The following is a 21,938-nucleotide window of genomic DNA, read 5'->3' on the forward strand; positions in this document are numbered from 1 at the left end:
CTGCCTCCTGGGAAGGTGCTGATTTCCACTCCTCTCCAGCAGCTGGGCTTTGGCAGCCTCCCTGGCCATTTAAAGTGTTGTAGGATGCTCTGCAGTTCCTGTACCCCTAAACCTCTCCGAGGTTGGGCCTCAGCCTTTTCCACACACCCCCATGTAACCAAATTCATTACATTTGAGAGAGTTCATGCTGATTTGGCTGGCTTTAATGCAATAAATTTCAACCTCAGTGTTTGAACTATAAAATAAAGAAATATGGATTATTTTCAGATAAGATCTCAGTTATCTCGTAGTAGTTAAAAACTGAAAGACTGCAAGCAAAAAGTTACAAAACTGGAGCAGGACTGCTTTTTTTTATATCTTTTAATAAGGATATTCTTGTAAGAAATAGAGATTTCACAGACAAAACAATGCTTCCTGTGGAAGTGGAGGATGTCTCCTTTATTTTAACAGTTGACACCTCTGTGGAATTCCTCAGCTAGCAAGTTCCTGTCAGACTTTTCATTCACTGAATGTGACTGTTTCCACATTTTTGATATTGTGCGATATTTTAAATTTCTGAGCCAAGCCAGCAAGCACCATCAGCCTCCATGAAGCCAGGCACACAAGCTTAGACCTGCACTGAGAGATCTGCTGGGTAGGAGAAGAAGGGGGAGCAGTTTGAATGAAATAGCCAGTGCAAATAATATAATGGACTGAGAGACTGCCTCCCTTCCTGCTTCTGAACAAGTGCCCTAATTTTCCATGCCAGAGACAACCATACTTCCTAAAGCCCAGAATTCTAAGAACTGAAAGATACATCAGGAACTGGGTTTATAGAGCATTTTAATTAGTGTACATAATGGATGTTGCATTTTAAGAAAGAACAGATAGAAGCGTGATAATTCTTGCTGTTGTACAGAATCAGCTGAATTGTTTGGAAGATGGCAATGCTCCTCAGCAGGGATATTTAGAATCTGTGTGAGACATTGAAATGTAGAACTGTTTGCAAAGTTCACATCCAACAGAGCATCTGTACAACTTATGGTTTTGCTACTAAAGAGCCAACTCACATCAACAGTTATTACACTGTAATTTTAATGGGCATTGCACCAGAATCCACGATACAATGAAGAGTAAAAGACTGGTTGCACCAGTATAGGAAGAATTTTCTCCTTTTGTGTCCTTTCAACATGGGAAAATAAATGCTGGAAAATTAAAGCTGGCAGGTACATGGTGTAATCAAGCACCAGGAGCTGAGCAGGACAGTCAATCCATAAATCCTGGGTTTACACCCAAATGCAGTTCCAACCTGAAATCTGTGCTCTCGTGTTTTCATGGGAACTGATTCATGGAACCCACAACAAAACTGAGTGTTTTGGTATCACTGCTGCTATAATCCTGCAGGTGTGATCTGACAAGGAGCACACAAACTTCCTGATGGATGAAATAATGTATGCAGAAATGTTCTTCCTGATTTTCAGTTTGAACATCAGGCCGGTGTAACCTCCAAAAGGAAGGAATACGTGTGTCCTAGTTAGGACAGCTGAGACCAGTTCATCATGGTATGGGTGTAACCCAAATGGTATGGGTGTAACCCAAATGGCCTTCCATGCCATTTCCCAGAAATTGTTAGCAGTAGAGGCCTGTAGATGCTCCAGTCCTCATACCCTTTTATGGAATTCCCCACTCTGAGGGAAGGACCGAGCATCCTCATACCCTTTTATGGAATTAACTGCTCTGAGGGAAGGACTGAGCATCCTCATACCCTTTTATGGAACTCCCTGTTCTGAGGGAAGGACTGAGCATCCTCATACCCTTTTATGGAATTCCCCACTCTGAGGGAAGGACCAAGCATCCTCATACCCTTTTATGGAATTCCCCGCTCTGAGGGAAGGACTGAGCATCCTCATACCCTTTTATGGAATTCCCCGCTCTGAGGGAAGGACCGAGCATCCTCATACCCTTTTATGGAATTCCCCACTCTGAGGGAAGGACTGAGCATTCCTACCTGAACTGGAGAATATATAAACTTGGAGTTTTGGAACCTTTTTACCACTCGTGGGATCCAGAGGAGGACTGCAGCTCACCGCTCTCGGTCAGACTGAGAGCACCACCCTCGACTGGACTGCAACCACCATTTTGACCGGACTGCAACAGCTCTCCCACCAGCAGGTTTTTCCGCTCTCCCTTTACTTTGGACTCAGGGGGGGCCCAGGGAACACCGTTTTGTTCATGCCCCAGGGTGCTGGGTTGTACATTTGGGTTTTTGTGGATTGAAGCCGGTTGTTTGTCTGTATAATCATACTTGTTGTGTTGTTTTATTAAATTGTTATTCTGACTTGTGGTCTCTCTTTTGAGTTGAGTTCATTTCCCCTGCTGGTTTACCTTTAAACCAGCACATTTTTGGCGCCCAACGTGGGGCAGAGAGAGAAGTCAGAATCACAATTTCATTTTAAGTATTTGTCCATTTGGATATAGAAACTCCCTGATCACCATGTTATTTGATGCATTCACATGGATGTTGTATCTGAGCCTGTTCATATTTCCACAGATGGGGAACTATTTACCTGTTTTGATGCTCTCTTTAAGACCAGGGAGAGGGATCCAAATTGCTTTATTAGTATACTATGTTTATGTCATCATAACATCAGAAGCAATGAGTTTCATTGTAAATGTGTATTCAGTCTTGTTTGCCTGTCCTGGTTTGGGTTGCTGCCTCTGGGGCCTCATTAAAAATCGTACCCAGCCCTTTGGGGGAACAGGGGGGGATGGTTGTTTCCAGCCTCTCACCTCCTTCTTCCCCTTCAGGCCTGCTACAACAGTTTTTGAAAATACTGAGTTCCCTTTTGATGTTAAGGACAGTATAATGTTATTGTTAGTGTTGCTCTGTCTGCTCTGTACTGTCTACACCATGTTTAGGGTCAGAACAGGGCCTTCTAGGGAGGTTGTTTGGACACCTGCCCTGGGAGCAGATAATGCTGAGTGGCACGGGAAGTGGGAGGACATCGGCCAGTATTTGGAGAAGTTTTCTCCTCCAATGATCTGGAAATTCACCCCTGAACAACTGCAGGATCCTGTTAGCATGATAAGACTGGTGAAGGGAAAATGCTCTGGCAGCTCCAGAGATGGCCAGCTCACAGCAACCTGCTGGGCCCTGGCCACTGCCTACCGGACACTACTTGACATGGTACAGCACTGTCAGGGGGAGGAGAGAAGGACCAAATCCGCAGGCACCACGTCCACCCAAACCACAGCTGAGTCAGAGGGAGAAAGAAATAAACCAACCATCACCGTGTCCACACAAACCATCGAGGAGCCAGAAGAACAACCAAAACCAATAGCAGTCGCCCCTGTCCAGAAAAGGAAATCAAAGACTAAATCAGTCCGTATAGCAAATGATGACGAAGAGGCAGGACCTTCACATCCACTGGAGGAGACAGAGCCAGAAATAATCACTCGGTCCCTATCCCTGGGTGAGCTACGCGAGCTCCGGAGAGAGTTCACACGACAGGCGAACGAGTCCATTCTGACCTGGCTGCTCCGAATCTGGGATGCCGCAGCTAACGATACAATCCTAGATGGGAGTGAAGCCAGACAGCTGGGGTCCCTGTCTCGAGATGTAGTCATTGATCAGGGGATTGGAAGGAGGCAGGAAACTCTCAGCCTCTGGCGGCGACTGTTGTGCAGTGTGAGGGAGAGATACCTTTGCAAGGAGGACCTCCACGTACAGCAAGGACAGTGGAACACGATGGAACAAGGTATCCGGTGCTTAAGGGAGTTAGCTGTACTGGAGATAATCTTTTCAGAGGACAAAGATTCCCTGAAAGTCCAGATGACGTACAGTGCACCTCCCAGATGTGGTTAAAGTTTGCACGACTCGGGCCAGAAATGTATTCCCGCTACTTAGCAACGCTGCAATGGAGGGAGGGAGAGGACAAGGTGGGAGCATTGGTTAGTAAACTCAGGATGTATGAAGACACTGTCACCGCCCCATTACGAGCCCACGTCTCATCTGTGGAAACCAAACTGGCTGAACACGTCCGAAGCCTGGAAGAGAAAATTGAAGAGGGACACCAGAAGCTAAGAGAGGAAATTAAGGAAGGGATCTTCCATATCTCACCAGGACAAACAAGAGTCTCTGCTATTAGGAGCCAGCGTCCCCCAGCTAAGGAGAGAAGGTACACTCCACGTGGCGATCTATGGTTTTACCTCCGTGAGCACGGAGAAGATATGAGGAAGTGGGATGGGAAACCCACCCCTTCCTTAGCAGCCCGGGTACGTGAACTAAAAAGAGGAACAAGTACCACAAGGAACTCTTCAAGGGTAAACGCTGCTCCAGTCTCTCGTGGGCAAGACTCCAGACGGTACAGGAATGATGATACGTCTGATCCTCTTGAAGGGACCTCCAGGTCATACCCACAAGAAGAGCACAATGAGTACCATGACCAGGACTAGGGGTGCCCTGCCTCTAGCCAGGTAGAGGAGAGGGACAATCGAGTCTATTGGACAGTGTGGATTCGGTGGCCTGGCACATCAGAGCCACAAAGGTATAAGGCCTTAGTGGACACCGGCGCACAATGTACTTTAATGCCATCAAGATACGTAGGGGCAGAATCCATCTCCATTTCTGGGGTGACAGGGGGATCCCAACAGCTGACTGTACTGGAAGCTGAAGTGAGCCTGACTGGGAAGGAATGGCACAGACACCCCATCGTGACTGGCCCAGAGGCCCCGTGCATCCTTGGCATAGATTACCTGAGGAGTGGGTATTTCAAAGACCCAAAAGGACTTCGTTGGGCTTTTGGCATAGCTGCTGTGGAGACGGAGGAAATTAGACAGTTGAACACCTTGCCTGGTCTCTCAGAGGACCCCTCTGCTGTGGGACTGCTGAAGGTTGAAGAACAATTGGTACCGATAGCCACAGCAACAGTGCACCGTCGGCAATACCGCACCGACCGAGACTCTGTGACCCCTATACATAAGATGATCCGTGAACTGGAGACCCAGGGGGTGGTCAGCAAGACTCGCTCACCCTTTAATAGCCCTATATGGCCAGTGCGTAAGTCCAGCGGAGAGTGGAGGCTGACGGTGGATTACCGTGGACTCAATGAAGTCACACCACCCCTGAGTGCTGCTGTGCCGGACATGCTGGAGCTCCAGTACGAGCTGGAGTCCAAGGAAGCCAAGTGGTATGCCACCATTGACATTGCCAATGCCTTTTTCTCCATTCCTTTGGCAGCGGAGTGCAGGCCACAATTTGCTTTCACTTGGAGAGGTGTGCAGTACACCTGGAATCGACTGCCTCAGGGGTGGAAACACAGTCCCAGCATTTGCCATGGACTGATCCAGACTGCACTGGAAAAGGGTGAGGCTCCAGAGCACCTACAGTACATTGACGACATCATTGTATGGGGGAACACGGCGGGCGAAGTCTTTGAGAAAGGAGAGAAGATAATCCAGATTCTCCTAAGAGCTGGTTTTGCCATTAAGCAAAGTGAGGTCAAGGGACCTGCTCAGGAAATTCAGTTCCTAGGAGTGAAGTGGCAAGATGGACGCCGCCTAATTCCAACGGAGGTGATTAACAAAATAGCAGCCACCAACCAGCAAAAAGGAAACACAGGCTTTCCTAGGCGCTGTGGGCTTTTGGAGGATGCATATCCCCGAGTATAGTCAGGTTGTAAGCCCTCTCTACCTTGTGACACGGAAGAAAAATGATTTCCAGTGGGGCCCCGAACAACAACAAGCCTTTGAACAAATTAAACAGGAGATTGCCCATGCGGTAGCCCTTGGGCCAGTAAGGACAGGACAGGACGTGAAGAACGTGCTCTACACTGCAGCCGGGGAGAATGGCCCTTCTTGGAGCCTCTGGCAGAAGGTGCCTGGGGAGACCCGAGGATGACCACTGGGATTCTGGAGTCGGGGATACAAAGGATCTGAAGCCAGCTATACACCAACTGAGAAAGAGATCCTGGCTGCTTATGAAGGAGTTTGAGCTGCCTCAGAAGTGATCGGCACCGAAGCGCAGCTCCTCCTGGCACCCCGACTACCAGTGCTGGGCTGGATGTTCAAGGGAAGAGTTCCTTCCACACATCACGCCACCGATGCCACGTGGAGTAAGTGGATCGCTCTGATCACGCAGCGAACCCGGATAGGGAACCCTAATCGCCCTGGGATTCTGGAAATTATCACCAATTGGCCCGAAGGTGAGAGTTTCGGACTATCCTCTGAAGAAGAGGAGGAGCAGGTGACACGGGCTGAGGAGGCCCCACCATATGACAAGCTACCAGCAGATGAAAGGCGATATGTGCTCTTCACGGATGGCTCCTGCTGCATTGTAGGGACAAACCGAAAATGGAAGGCAGCTGTATGGAGTCCCACACGGCGAGTTGCAGAAGCGACCGAAGGACAAGGTGGGTCAAGTCAGTTTGCAGAGCTTAAAGCCGTTCAGTTGGCTTTGGATATAGCTGAACAAGAGAAGTGACCAAGACTCTACCTCTACACTGACTCATGGATGGTGGCCAATGCTCTGTGGGGATGGCTGGAGCGATGGAAAAAGGCCAACTGGCAGCGCCAAGGGAAACCCATCTGGGCGGCAGAGATGTGGCAGGACATCGCTGGCCGGGTAGAGAAGCTGAGTGTGAAGGTCCGTCACGTAGACGCTCATGTAGGCAAGAAACGGGCTAATGAGGAGCATCGTAACAACGAGCAGGCGGACCGAGCTGCCAGGATTAAAGTCTCTCAGGTAGATCTGGATTGGCAGCACAAAGGAGAATTATTTCTGGCTCGATGGGCCCATGACGCCTCCGGTCACCAGGGGAGAGATGCAACATACAGATGGGCTCGTGACCGAGGGGTGGACTTAACCAAGGACATTGTCTCACAGGTCATCCGTGACTGTGAGACGTGTGCTGCCATCAAGCAGGCCAAGCGGGTGAAGCCTCTATGGTATGGTGGATGGTGGTCGAAGTACAGGTATGGGGAAGCCTGGCAAGTTGACTACATCACGCTCCCCAAAACCCGTCAAGGCAAGCACTACGTACTGACCATGGTAGAAGGAAGTACTGGATGGTTGGAGACATACCCCGTGCCTCAAGCCACTGCCTGGAATACCATCCTGGGCCTTGAAAACCAAGTCCTGTGGCGACATGGCACCCCGGAGAGAATTGAGTCTGATAATGGGACCCATTTCAAGAATGGCCTCGTAGACACCTGGGCCAAAGAGCACGGCATTGAGTGGGTGTATCATATCCCCTACCATGCACCAGCTGCTGGAAAAGTTGAGCCGTGCAACGGACTGCTGAAAACCACCCTGAAGGCACTGTGTGGGGAGACTCTCAAACACTGGGAGCTGCATTTAGCAAAGGCCACCTGGTTGGTCAACACCCGAGGCTCCATCAGTCGAGCTGGCCCTGCCCAATCAGAACTTTTGCATACTGTAGATGGAGATAAAGTCCCCATGCTGCATATGAGAGGTATGTTAGGGAAGACTGTTTGGATTAGTCCCACCTCAAGCAAAGGTAAACCCATCCGAGGGATTGTTTTTGCCCAAGGGCGGGGTTTCACCTGGTGGGTAATGCAAAAAGATGGGGAGACACGTTGTGTACCACAAGGGGACCTAATTTTGAGTGAGAATGGCCTGTAATGTTTTCATTGAATATATATATAGATGTATATAGTTTTAAAGGGATATAGTTTTTAAAGGAGGTTAATTTGGGCATGACATGGATGGCATAGAATAAGGGGTGGATAATGTCCTAGTTAGGACAGCTGAGACCAGTTCATCATGGTATGGGTGTAACCCATGTGTATTCTATAGCCTTCCATGCCATTTCCCAGAAATTGTTAACAGTAGAGGCCTGTAGATGTTCCAGTCCTCATACCCTTTTAGGGAATTCCCTGCTCTGAGGGAAGGACCGAGCATCCTCATACCCTTTTATGGAATTCCCTGCTCTGAGAGAAGGACTGAGCATTCCTGCCTGAACTGGAGAATATATAAACTTGGAGTTTTGGAACCTTTTTGCCACTCGTGGGATCCAGAGGAGGACTGCAGCTCACCGCTCTCGGTCAGACTGAGAGCACCACCCTCGACTGGACTGCAACCACCATTTTGACCGGACTGCAACAGCTCTCCCACCAGCAGGTTTTTCCGCTCTCCCTTTACTTTGGACTCAGGGGGGGCCCAGGGAACACCGTTTTGTTCATGCCCCAGGGTGCTGGGTTGTACATTTGGGTTTTTGTGGATTGAAGCCGGTTGTTTGTCTGTATAATCATACTTGTTGTGTTGTTTTATTAAATTGTTATTCTGACTTGTGGTCTCTCTTTTGAGTTGAGTTCATTTCCCCTGCTGGTTTACCTTTAAACCAGCACAACGTGTCACCCACCCTCAGAGGGAACAGGAATTAGAGTAGAATTCTGCTGAAATATCCTTTGTGTACTCAGCATTTTAGGCAGAAATTAGTTCTGGAATAAGGTTGGGTGAACAGCATTTTGCATGAATAACTACTTGACACAAAGGTGTTCAACAAGAGCTTTAGGACATGCATAATTGAAGACAATAGTTTTAAAATACCCACAGTCTGTAAGTATTACATGTAACAACTCATATGCTTACAAAAATCCATTTTAAACTAATGTTATAAAGTACAACACATAAACTACTTTTTACATTACTGTTTCTGGAAGGTAATTAATTAATTTCATATTTCCTTTTTTATCCTCTACCAAAATGTTATAATTTTAGAGTTGCAACCATTCAACTGCTTTGTGATGGTCGTTTTGTTATTCCGATTTAATATTGTGCTTTCTTTTATTCCCCAAAACTGTGGGGCAACAAATTATGCTAGTGGCTGATATTAGAGAATCAGTACAATCTTGTTCTCATGAATCTAACGTTCTAGTGGTATCTCTTAAAAACACCACTTTAAAGTGATCTTTTATGTATGACCTAATACAGTACATTTACACTGCAGGTAGGAATGTGTTGGTTCTTAATGTTAGATCCAGTCACATGCCCCACTTCTTCAGGAAGGGTAAACATATTTTTTCTGTTTTAATTTCTCCAGTTGTTGCTCTCCTCTATATATTTGATTAAAATTATGACAAATGTTGAATAACTTGTTATTTTAAAGCCCCCTGGCCATTCCAGTTATGCAAAGTGTGCTTGCTGTGTAAGTAAAGTAATGACCATTCAGGAATAACCTGGAAGGATTAGAGAACTAAAAGGAAAGGAAAAAAAAATAAGAGTATCTAGTGACACTGAAGCAGTTCTAGACACTCAATGTCTGCATACACAGATATTGTTATGAAAAAAAGAAATACCCAGACCTTTATTACTGTCTCCCTTGTAGGAGGTGCACCTTCCTTTGAGCAAGTAGGTCTCCATGTAATAAAAAACCAAGACATTGCAAAGTAAGTACAGCTTCATAGTTTTGGGTGGTAGATTTGAGTCCATTTTATAGATTTGGTTTGGTTCCTCAGTGCTAGTTTTGCATCAGTGTCTTCGTCTTTCTATAGCCACCCGAGAGATTTCTGGTCACTTGATCAAGCTGAAGCCAACAGTGCTGTTGTTTCCCAAACATTATAAAAAGGATATGCTTTTACTGTACCATTCATCTTTCCACACTGCTATAAATGCTATTCCCATGGTATGTTGAAGCATGTCTATTTGTACTTTCTTGCTCTGCAGTTGAGGGATACCTTATGCATCCCCAGGAAAAAATCCAAACCAATTTTTCTGAACATAGGAAGGATGAAATATTGAAGTAATAATATTATTCAAGCACAAAACAACTCCTCTTTTTCTGTGAAGCTTCACAGTCCCTGCATTTTTTTGGGGGGGAGGCTCTAGGAGGTAACTTTGCCCTTTAAAAGAATATGGTCTTCTAAATATGGTTCCTTGAAAGAAACTGCCTTCTCCAAAAGAACCCAGTGGTTCTTCTCTGTCCCTGTCCTACTCCAAGAGAGACCAATGAACTAAAGAATTACTCAGATAAATGGAGGGGCTGTTAGGTTGATCAGGAGGAGGGACAAGTTATTATTCTGTTTTATCTCTTAATTTAGTGTCTTTTCTTTTCCCCTCAATGGGAACGCTCAGCTGCCAAGCATCATCGTGCCAGAGACAAGCTGTAGAAACAAGATTCTTGTTAACACATCATTTATTAACACAACATTTTTAACCATCTCCCCAATTCTTCCTAATAAGACTTCAAATTAGGGTCCATTCAACTTTTAATTTCTTAAATATAAGAAAGACTTTTAATCTCTCCGCTCTTAAATTAACACTTCTGTAGTTTCAATACTTGAAGGAACAGATCCTCGCCTTGTTTATATTTCTGACTCCACTGAATATTATCTTTCCTGTTTCACTCTTGGAAAACCAGACCTCTGGGAAACTAAACAAAAGCTCATGCTGGTGATGAACACAGTAAAGAAGAACAAATGTAAGAGAATCCTTCACAGTGGCCTCACAGGCAGTCTCCCAAATTTTGCTCACAATTGAATGGGTGAGTGGCTGCAGCAGGTGTCTTATTTCTACTTGCTTAATTTTACCCTGAGCTAAATTAAAATTAGCTTCCAAGTGGTTTGTGACCTAGAAAGATGAAAACTGTTTGGATTTCACGAAGAAAACTTTCAGCCACCAATAAACCCACACAAGAAATTAAGAAACTGTATTTGTGCATAATTGCCTGTGAAGTTGTGCTTTGGTACAACTTTATTGAGCACAAGCCTCTAATGCTTCTTGCCAACTGCTCAGAAACGAAACTGTCTTCCAGCTTTCCAGCCATTAAAGAATATCCTCTCTTCAGGTTAGGAAGGGAGCTAAATTCAAGCTGATAAAGTCAGAAGTCTCTCATAATTTATGATCTGGAATATATTGAACATTTAGAAATATTGAATATTTAGAACTCTAAATTACACTTTTGGTGGTATAAAATCAGTTATAATTAAGACCACATCTCTGTGAACATTATTCCAAAGCAAGAGCATTGCTTCATTTCCGTAATATAACTTAATTATTCCTAATAGGACTTAATATAACTTAATAAGAAGTGGTTAAGAAGGTACGATTCTAGAAAAAACTTCAACCTATTAAATTAAGATTTTCCAAGTTTATAATGCATTAGTGCTGAATTCATTAATACATTCCCTCACATGTGGTCTTCCTGTGATAGAAAAAATCCGTTTATATTTTGGAAGTAGCATATTTAAGCCACTGAAATTTTCCAGACATCATTCCTCAAACAATGATATCAGCTCTTCTTTTAGATAGAAAAGTAAATGAAGTGTATTTAGTGACATAGTTAATGAAGGGGGCAAATATATTTTTCTAGGACACTGGTTTGCATTTGAATGGAGCAATAATTATTGAGCTGCATCAATAACATTAATATTTTGGTTTCCATCCTAAGAATAATTATTCACTAATTTTTTTTTTTACACATCATATTTATGTTTTATTGTATCTATTGTCAAAATACTTGTAACTTTAAATTTTAAACTAACAGCAATAGCACTTCTTATGGGTGACCAGCTTAATGTTTTCTTTAGTAAGTAATGAACCACACTTTGTTAATAGGGGGATGAATACAGGTAAAATTCATGTGATGTTGAAACAGTTATCATTTTATAGATTGAAACAATCTCTTTCACATACTCTCTTTGAAGTGTCTCTATTTTTCTCAGTTATGTTAACTGCATTTCCTATATAGTTTTATCTCTTTTTTAGTACAATTGCCTAAGTTCACAACATACAAATTCAGAGTCATCTGGAGATTTTGATTGAATGTAGAAATCATTGGTTTGCTTTGTTTTCATTCCAGATTAAATCAAGACCATATCAATTTGTCTGTAGGCACTGGATCCTTCATCTAGAAGTGCTTGATGCACTTTGCCAGCCGTTCTTATTTTTCCTGCAGATGTTGTTATTCACCCACTACAGGAGGGACTGTAAAAGTTTCCAAGCAGTCACCACTATCCCCTTCTGACTCCTCAGGTGTGGTTACCTTTCCAATGACAAATTATCTCTGCATCTGCTATGGAGACCTCAGGGAAGGCTCTGGGATTACCTCACATCCAGTCACTCCCTCACTTCTCAGAAATCACACCAGCTCTTCTTAGTCCCACTTAGTCTTAAATAACCTCCTCAAACTGTTAAGTTTTTCTTTAGGTCAGTGACTTTCCTATACTCAGAATTAAAATCTGTATCAGCCTCTGCCTTTACAGTCAAAATTTTCACCACAATCAGAGACATCCAGGTCCAACAAAAACAGCCCAGAAGAATAACACATGGCTGAGGTGGTAACACCACACAATCCAGCTGCCCTTACTCAGAGAGCAGATGTTTTTTCCCAGTTCTCCCACTCTCAAACACAGACCTTCAAAATGACCCTGATTCACAATGAAATTAATTCCTCCTCCCTCTGTACTTACCAATCATCCTACTTTCTGGAATTCATAGGTCTTTTCCTATTTTGGCTGGGTTTTCCTAAAACCCTGACCAAGACATCCCAAGTCTTTGGTGGTAAACATGTGGTGCAATGGAGCTGTGTCTGGGCAGTGGCAGAGGAGTTTCTCCCTCAAAAATGATGATCCCTTTGTAATTACTGATATCTTATAATTGCATTGGGTCCTTTATTAATCCCATCCCATTTCCTTTCCTATTCATCAGGGTTAAACAACATTTCTCTTCTCTTTCTTGTGCCAGGCTCGGTCTTGCAGCCCAAATTTTAGATTTCAAATTTTAAAATGACTAATTCACTAAAAGATCCTGGCACTGAAAGGTCTTTCACTTTGTCACAGAATTATGTTGACTTCAGCATGCTGCTGTACTTTCTGTCACTACTGCTAATATATCCAGTCAGTTCATGAGTGATAAAAGAAATTCATCCATAGGATTGGCTACTGAAATGCTTATAAATAAAAGGTAACAGTGATATGAATGGCCATAATTCATAGTGACCCATGTTGTCACTGGCATCTGCAAAAGTAACAGATTTGATTTTATAAATTACAGATGTCTTTTTTTTTCTATGAAATCCTCTTGGTGGGATGTACTGAACTAAAAACTGGCTGGTTTTAAATGGTGTTTTAAAATTAGCACAGGCTGTAAATAGACTATTTATCAACAGAGTACACTGTATATGTTTAAACTTTGTTAGGTCTTCTAAAGTAGGCAAAATGTCAGCATGACATTCCTGTCAGTGCTCACAGGCGCAAAATATTTTTATTCTGAAGATACATTTATATAAAACATTACTGACTTGTGGTAACTGTCATTAATTATTTTACTAGGAATGAAAATAGACTGCCTAAAGAAAGTCCGTGTGTGAACTTGTAGTTGTAGTAGTACTTCAAACCAGAAATTCAAACCAGATCCTCCAGATCTTAATCCTGTCTAATCCTTTGGCAGGACCTTATTTTAGGCAATTTATTTCACAGTCATTCCAACTAATTGATTTAATGTAAGTGAATGGTAAACGAAAGGAGGTTTTCTTTGCACACCTGTGAAAGATATAACTGATGTTGGGTGAGAGGGGGGCTAAAATGTACCTCATAGTGTATATTTGCAAAAATAGCTGCCATTAAACCCTGCCTTCAAGGGGGGCAGATTTTTAGGCCACAGGAATCACTCCCCCTCTGAACATCAAATGATTTTCAGTGGACAGCTGAACATCCAATGCCCTTGACACCAACATGAAGACATTCCATATTCAGTCATTATTAACACTTTACAGATCCTCTGGCGCTTCGGCTGCCTCCTCCCTCCAGGCATGATGCAATTATGCTTGCAAGAAACAGCTTAGGATACAATGAAGTGGATCTTTCAGCATTATGACAATGTGAAGACATAGAAGAAACTGAGCAGAAATTAATGTTAAAGATTTGTATTTCAAGTGCCACACAACCTACATTTTGCCTCTTCAGAGGCACAACACATTGGTTCAATACTTTTCTCTCAATTAATTAAAAACACTGGGGATGTTCCACTTAAAGTTATGATTGTTAAAAAAAATGGTAAATTGTCAAGAAACTTTCAGTGTACTCATTAAGCATTTCTTCACTGTTGCTGATGTGGCCCAAGAGCGGAAAACCATTCATTCATTTCTTGAGAAACGTTTGCTCTGGAGTTCAGTTATTATTGCACTGTTTACTTTGGGGTTATTTTAAAGGCTTTTGGCTGTGAGGAAGCTCAGAGGAGACATCCTAGATCTGAAAATCCCAGCACAGGTGTTGCCAGCATTTTGGTTGTCAGTACACAATGCCAGTGTCTCTTGTAAATGAGCAAACGGAAGAATAGTGTAAATCATTTTGGACTTCAAACTAATGCCATTTTTGGATCAAAGTAGTCAGTAAGAATTTCCATAGCACTCACCATAATTTGAAAACCTCAAGGTTAGGTTCATATTATTTACAATGCAGTTCCTTCCCAACTAATGAGCAAGGTGAGAGATTACGTTCCAGTGTCGTAATGGATGTGCATGTTCTTTTAAATCCAAGTGTCTTTTTATATACCAAATTTTTGTGTCTGATTCCTAGAAGAACTTGAGTCTCAGTTTAACAAAATTACTTAGAAATTAAGAAACTTTAGGTGCAAGCGTGGAAAAGGGAAAGAACAGCTCTTTATTAACAAAACCCAAATAAACAAAAAAATGGTGCAATCAAAACTTTCAGAAGAAACAAAACAACGTCCCAATTCCCCGGGGCGGGGGGGAAGAAACCCAGGGCAACCGGGGAAGGGAAAGGGGGAGAAGACTGAAGGCAAACTGTCCCGGCAGTCCTGGGGTGGGTGGGGGGACATTGAGGAAAAAATTCCAATGTCTCTTTTCAAACCTATGACATCATCCACCCCTGAATTTTTTCCATACTAACACTCTATATCGGTTTCAAACTTTCCAACCATAGACATACGTACATTACCCCAACAAATATTTACATACAAATACAGGCAAAATGTTATGGGAAATTCACCAAAAAATGAGCTCCCCTTGAGGTATACACCATGTTTCTCTGTCTTCCAGAATTACCTACCACGTGCTACCTGATCCTTGAGCAAAAACAATGCCATGAATGGGTTTGCCTTTGCTCAAGGCAGGATTGATCCAAACTGTTTTACCTAAGATACCTCTCATGTGAATCACTGGGACTTTGTCCCCATGTACAGTGTGAAGGGACTCTGATTGGGCAGGGCCAGCTTGGTTGATGGAGCCTCTGGTGTGGACCAACCATGTAGCCTTTGCTAGGTGCTGAACCCAGTTCTTGAAGATCCCTCCACCCAGTGCCTTCAGGGTGGTTTTCAACAGTCCATTACGCCGTTCAACCTTCCCCGCGGCTGCTGCATGATATGGGATGTGATACACCCACTCGATGCCATGCTTCTTTGCCTAGGTGGTAACTAAGCTGTTCTTGAAATGAGTCCCATTATCTGACTCAATGCACTCTGGGGTGCCATGTCGCCACAGGACTTGCTTTTCAAGGCCCAGGATGGTGTTTCAGGCAGTGGCATGGGGCACGGGATGTGTCTCCAGCCATCCAGTGGTGGCTTCCACCAAGGTGAGCACATAGCACTTACCTTGGCGGGTTCATGGCAGTGTGATGTAATCAACCTGCCAGGCCTCTCCATATCTATACTTACTCCAGCATCCACCATACCACAGGGGCTTCAGCTCTTAGCCTCTTTGATGGCAGCACGTCTCACAGTCATGGATAACCTGGGAAATAATGTCCATGGTTAAGTCCACCCCTCGGTCTCGTGCCCATCTATAGGTGGTATTTCTGCCCTGATGGCCTGAAGTATCATGGGCCCACCATGCCCGGAACGACTCTCCTTTGTGCTGCCAGTCCACATTCACCTGTGACATCTCGACTCGTGCAGCTCGGTCTGCCTGTTCGTGGTTGCAATGTTCCTCATTGGCTCGACCTTTGGGCACATGGGCATCTACATGATGGACTCTCACAATCAAGTTCTCTACCCAGGTAGCAATGTCTTGCCACATATCAGTGGCCCAGATGGGTTTCCCTCTGCATTTCCAGTTGGCCTTCTTCCATCTGTCCAACCACCCCCACAGAGCATTGGCAACCATCCACGAGTCAGAAGCTTTGGCCACTTCTCTCGTTCAGCGATGTCCAATGCCAACTGGACAGCTTTGAGCTCTGAGAATTGTCTCGATTCACCTTCTCCTTCAGTAGCTTCTGCAACTTGTTGGGTGGGGCTCCATACATCTGCTTTCCATTTACGTTTCATCCCTACAATGCAACGAGAAACCGTCAGTAAAGAGGGCATAGCGTGTTTCTTCCTCTGGTAGTTGATTTTACGGTGGGGCTTCCTTAGCCCGTACCACCTGCTCTCCTTCTTCTTCATCCGCTAGACCAAAACTCTCACCTTCCGGCCAGTTTGTGATGACTTCTAGGATCCCAGGGCGATTCAGATTTCCAATACGGGCGCGCTGCGTGAGCAGAGCGATCCCCTTACTCCATGTAGCATCAGTGGCATGATGTGTAGAGGGCGCCTTTCCCTTCAACATCCAACTCAGCACTGGTAGTCGAGGTGCCAGGAGGAGCTGTTCTTCTGTGCCAATCACCTCTGAGGCAACTTGTACTCCTTCATAAGCTGCTAGGATCTCCTCCTCTGTTGGGGTGTAGTTGGTTTCAGATCCCCTGTAGCTTCGGCTCCAGAACCCAAGTGGGCGGCCTCAGGTCTCACCAGGCACCTTTGCCAGAGTCTCCAGGAAAGACTCTTATCCCCAGCTGCAGAGTAGAGTACCTTTTTCACATCTGGTCCTGTCCTGACTGGCCCGAGGGCTACAGCGTGTGCAATCTCCTGCTTAATCTGTTCAAATGTTTGCTGCTGTTCGGGGCCCCAGTGGAAATCATTCTTTTTGCGGGTTACCAGATAGAGAGGACTTATGATTTGACTGTACTCCGGGATGTGCATCCTCCAGAAACCTATGGCACCCAGAAAAGTTTGCCTTTCCTTCTTGCTGGTCGGTGGGGCCATTGCTGTGATCTTATTGATGATTTCTGTTGGGATCTGACCCTGTCCATCTTGCCACTTCACCCCCAGGAACTGGATCTCTAGGGCAGGTCCCTTGACCTTACTCTTTTTTATGGCAAACCCGGCTCCCAGGAGGATCTGGATGATTTTCTCTCCTTTCTCAAAAACCTCCTCTGTAGTGTCCCCCATACGATGATGTCATCAATGTACTGCAGGTGTTTTGGAGCCTCACCCTTCTCTAGTGTGGCCTGGATCAGTCTGTGGCAGATGGTGGGACTGTGTTTCCACCCCCGGGACAGTCGGTTCCCGGCGTACTGCACGCCCCTCCAGGTGAAAGCAAACTGCAGCCTGCATTCTGCTGCCAAGGGGATGGAGAAGAACACATTTGCAATATCAGTAGTGGTGTACCACCTCACTGCCTTGGACTCCAGCTCGTACTGGAGCTCCAACATGTCTGGAACAGCAGCACTCAGCGGCGGGGTGACTTCATTCAGGTCACGATAGTCCACAGTCAATCTCCATCCTCCATCAGGCTGACGCACAGGCCAGATGGGGCTGTTGAGGGGTGGGTGGATCTTGCTGACCACCCCTTGGCTCTCCAGCTCACGGATCATCTTATGTATGGGGATCACAGAGTCTCATTTCATTCGTTACTGCCGGCAATGCACTATTGTGGTGGCGATTGGCACTTGCTGTTCTTCAACCTTCAACAGTCCAACAGCAGAAGGGCTCTCTGAGAGGCCCGGTAACAATTCACCTGCTTAGCCACCTCTGTCTCCACAGCAGCTATTCCAAAAACCCGTCTATGTCCCTTGGGGTCCTTGAAGTACCCGTTCCTGAGGTAGTCAATGCCCAGGATACAGGGGGCATCTGGACCAGTCACAATGGGGTGTTTCTGCCAATCCTTCCCGGTCAAGCTCACCTCAGCTTCCACCATGGTCAACTCTTGAGACCCTCCAGTCACCCCAGAAGTGGAAATAGTGTCTGAGGGCTTTAACATGCATTGAGGGCCAGTGTCAACTATGCCTTGTATTCCTGTGGGTCTGACGTGCCAGGCCATCAGATCCACGCAGTCCAATAGACAGGGTTGTCCTGTGCCTCTACCTGGCTAGAGGCAGGGCCCCTCTAACACTGGTCTTGGTTGGGGCCATCACAGCCCTTTCCTGGTGAGTGCATTCAGGAGGAACCTTCTAGTGGGTCAGACCCTTGTCCCTGAGATACTGGTACTGCACTTACTCTCATGGGCTTCCCTTTTTCTCTCTCCCTCAGCTCTTGTCTGTCCACTCTCTCTAACTGGGGAATGTCTGGCTCTGACTTCAGAGGCTCTGGTTTGCACTGGTGACATGTGGAAGCTGCTTTCCTTCATCTCCTCTCTGAGTTTCTTCTCTTCGTCTTGTACTTCTGTAGTCAGTGCCTTGAGATTCTCAACCATTGTCCCTAAAGTGGAGATATGGGCGTCCCTTGGGATCCATCCCTGTGAAAAACACCAGAGTACAGGGTTGCAGGTGACATGGACGTACCTTCACCTGCTTCTGAATAGTCTTGATGCACATGGCAAAAGGATTGCCATTTCTCAGAAGTAAATTAATTCCTATTATTTTTTGAAATAAGAACATCCAGTGCTATTGTGAATAATTATTGGGGTTATTATGTTATGCTTTTATTTCCCCTGAAACAAACACAGATGTGCCAAAAGCAGATACACTGGAGAAACAAAAAATATTCTGGAGAAATAACAAATGTTTGTAATCCACTGAAGTGATGAAATTCAGTATTAGTTTTATTGACCTCAATAGCTGCAATAAATAACCACTGAACACTATTAACCTGTCACATTTAGAATGGAAATGTGCACATTTTTATTTTCCTCTCTGCTATCCTACTTTCTTTGTAGAAACTCTTCTTTGCATCAGCTGCACTGCCACCACACTACTTTTTGAAAAAGGGTATCAATAATAACAAGGTATTATTTAAATTTTTTCATAAATCAATGGGGATCCAGCCTTCCTTAGCAAAATCCCATAAATATTTAGGAAGCTGGAAGTTCTACTTTGCATGTCCATGTTCTAATTCAGTTCATGAACATGGAATGAGCCACAGAAAGAGAAACCTTCAGTACATATGTAGCTGAGACAGAAGAACAGTTGCTTCAGATTTTCAGCAGATCACTGAACAGCTTGAGAAATCTCATTTTCCTTATCTACTCTGTGCTTCCCACTGGAGTCCCATTCCCCAGAGAGTGAATCCCCAGGTGTCCTACTGAATTTTCTGTGAAGATTGGAAGGGGATGGCATTGCAAAGTTGCTGCCCTCCTGCTCTGCTGCCCCGTGTCCTGCACTCAGGCTTTATTTTCTGATGTAGCACGTACCATTTCTACAGCTGGTGTTTGACTTCTGTTAAAAACAATTAAGTGAATAGATGACCTGACATTCCAAACAGCTGTGGAAGAAGTTTCCTTTGTGCCACCTCTGTAGCTGCTGATTCATTTTGCAGGTCATGGACTGTGCGATGCCTCTGATCGGGGAGCACCAGACCGAAGACAGGCAGCACATAACTGAGCTGGTCGTAAGCAAAATGAACCAAATGTTGTCCAAAACTCCTATTCCATCTCCTCAGAGACCCACTGCCACTCAGCAGCCTCAGGTAGGAAACTTTTACTTTTAAAATGCAGCATCTTGATATATAATTTTAAGCTCAAAATTTTCCTCAAAGAAATTGGCTGGAAAACCATGCAGACACCTGAAACTACAAGGATTCAAGATCTTATCAACATGTTTTATCAGTTTGTCATGTTTAAATGAGATCGTTTCCAGGTATAATCAAGAAGTGCAAGTATTGGTGTGTTTCTACCAGGAAATGATAACTGTGGATTCAGTGAATTACCAGAATTTGTACTGTTTCCTTTCAGCTACATAAGTATAAAATATCATGGAAATAATAAGAAGCACAGTCATAGACAACCTTTGCCCTGAGGATGTCGGAAAGAACATTAAGATAATAATTCTTGTTGTTCCTATGAGAAATTAATTTCATTATAATCTTTTTTATATGTGCTGCAGTACATGAAAACACCTTAGAAATCTAGAAAACTCCTGAAATATTTTTAGCATACTGGAAAACGCATGCCAAAGGTTGCAAATAGATGCACTTCACGTATTTTATCTTGTATCACCTGGCAATTACAGTGTGGGGATGCAGAATTCTGGCCCTGACCTTGCTTGCAGGCTTTCAGACTTTGGAAATCATCTTTGTGTTGCCATTTCCGTGCTTATGAAATGTGAAGTTTATTTTACTGATAGTTTAAAATAACTTCAGGGAGCGCGGTATTTTCGTAAAAGGCTCTGAGAACATAAAGTGTTTTGCTCCTAGATTGGAGAAGTATGGATTTGATGGGTGGAATATTAGGGCAGATGTCCGTACCCAGAGTTATTGATGGCTCAGTGTTCGGATGGAAACCAGTAGCAAGTGGTGACCCTGGAGGGTCTGTGCTGTTTAACACCTTTATTAATGGCACTGAGTGCACCCTCCAAGTGTTTGTGGATGACACCAAGCTGTGTGGTGCATACAGATTCTGGAGAGGGAAGGGATGCCAGCCAGGGGGACCTGGGTGCCAGAGTCCTGCACTTGGGCCCTGGCAGTCCCCCACTGTCACCCAGACTGGGTGATGAATTGGTTGAGAGCAGCCCTGCCAAGAGGACTTGGGGATGGAAAACTGGGTATGAGTCAGGAATGAGCACTTGCAGCCCAGAACACCAGCTGTGTCCTGGGCTGCATCCAAATGGTGACCAGCAGGTCGAGGGAAGTGATTGTCCCCCTCTTCTCCACTCTGCAGAGCTGCCTCCAGCTCTGGGGCCCCCAACATAAGGGCATGGACCTGTTGGAGTAGGTCTAGAAGAAGCCACAAAGATGCTCTGAGGGCTGGAACCCCTCTGCTCTGGAGACAAGCTGGGAGAGCAGGAGGTGTTCACCTGGAGAAGAGAAGGCTCCAGGGAAACACTACTGAGGCCTTTCAGTACATAAAAAGGGCTTATAAGCCCCTTTTTTTAACCAAGACTGTAGTGACAAGGTAATAGTTTTAAACTGAAAGAGGGTAGATTTAGATTGGATATAAGGAAGAAATTCTTTATAGTGAGGTTGGTAAGAAACTAGAACAGGTTGTCTAGAGAAGTTGTGCATACAGGAAAATCACTCTGACCATAACCTGTAAGGATGTGTTGCTGCTCTGGACCAGCACAGCTCCACGGGGATCAGTTAAGGAACAGAATAAGCCAAACTGTAATACAGGAGTTACCAAGCCTAAATCAAGAATCTATTTTTACTTCCAGTAGGCTCCACACCAGGTAAACAATTTGAAAACAATTTTGTGGCATACCTCAGACAGACAAGTTCTTGAGGCAGAATGACTAATTTGTTGTTCAAATATATCATCATGCTTTAAGATACAAAAATACCCCAGCCCACATAAAGAAGTGGTGTGGCTTCTATTTATAATATGGTCACTTGAAACTAAGCACAAAATTGTTTCAACCACGGAGCCACATACAATGGAGAAGTTTCCATCCAACATGACTCAAGTCCATTGTAAAGGGATGAAAAAAGAAAGACAAGGAGGGAAAAAAATAAATCGCCTTATGTCAAAATAGCTTCTTTCAGGACTAGTAAATTATCCATATATTAAAATGAAGGAAAGAGTCAAATTTAGAGTTTCCCAGGCAATACAAGTCAACATAAATAAAAATTTAAACCAATAATAGACATTACTGTAACATTAATAGATTCATATTTGATAATTCATATTTTGGGGAAAAAAAAATAGAAGTTCTTGAGTCAGCATGCTTTCCTGGATCTCAGAGAGGGCAAGGGAGGAGGAACATTTACGGTTACTGGGGTCATCCAAAGAAACTGGCTATTTGTTGTATGTAAAAAAATTTTTCACTTATTTCCAAAGAAAAACTGCCTACCTAAGTCC

At 44.4% G+C, this 21,938-nt stretch overlaps 1 protein-coding gene across 1 annotated transcript in view; it reads left to right on the forward strand.

Moving 5' to 3' along the window:
- Positions 1-21,938, forward strand: part of SYN2 (synapsin II) — a 184,586-nt gene that overhangs the window by 141,266 nt on the left and 21,382 nt on the right. The window contains exon 10 of the mRNA XM_027748521.2: positions 19,463-19,612. Coding sequence (XP_027604322.1) covers positions 19,463-19,612 — 150 coding nt within the window. The remainder of the gene's footprint in view (positions 1-19,462; positions 19,613-21,938) is intronic.

The sequence above is a fragment of the Pipra filicauda genome, unplaced genomic scaffold, assembly GCF_003945595.2.
Source record: "Pipra filicauda isolate LSUMZ 115617 unplaced genomic scaffold, ASM394559v2 scaffold309_size868695_pilon, whole genome shotgun sequence".
Taxonomy (NCBI): domain Eukaryota; kingdom Metazoa; phylum Chordata; class Aves; order Passeriformes; family Pipridae; genus Pipra; species Pipra filicauda.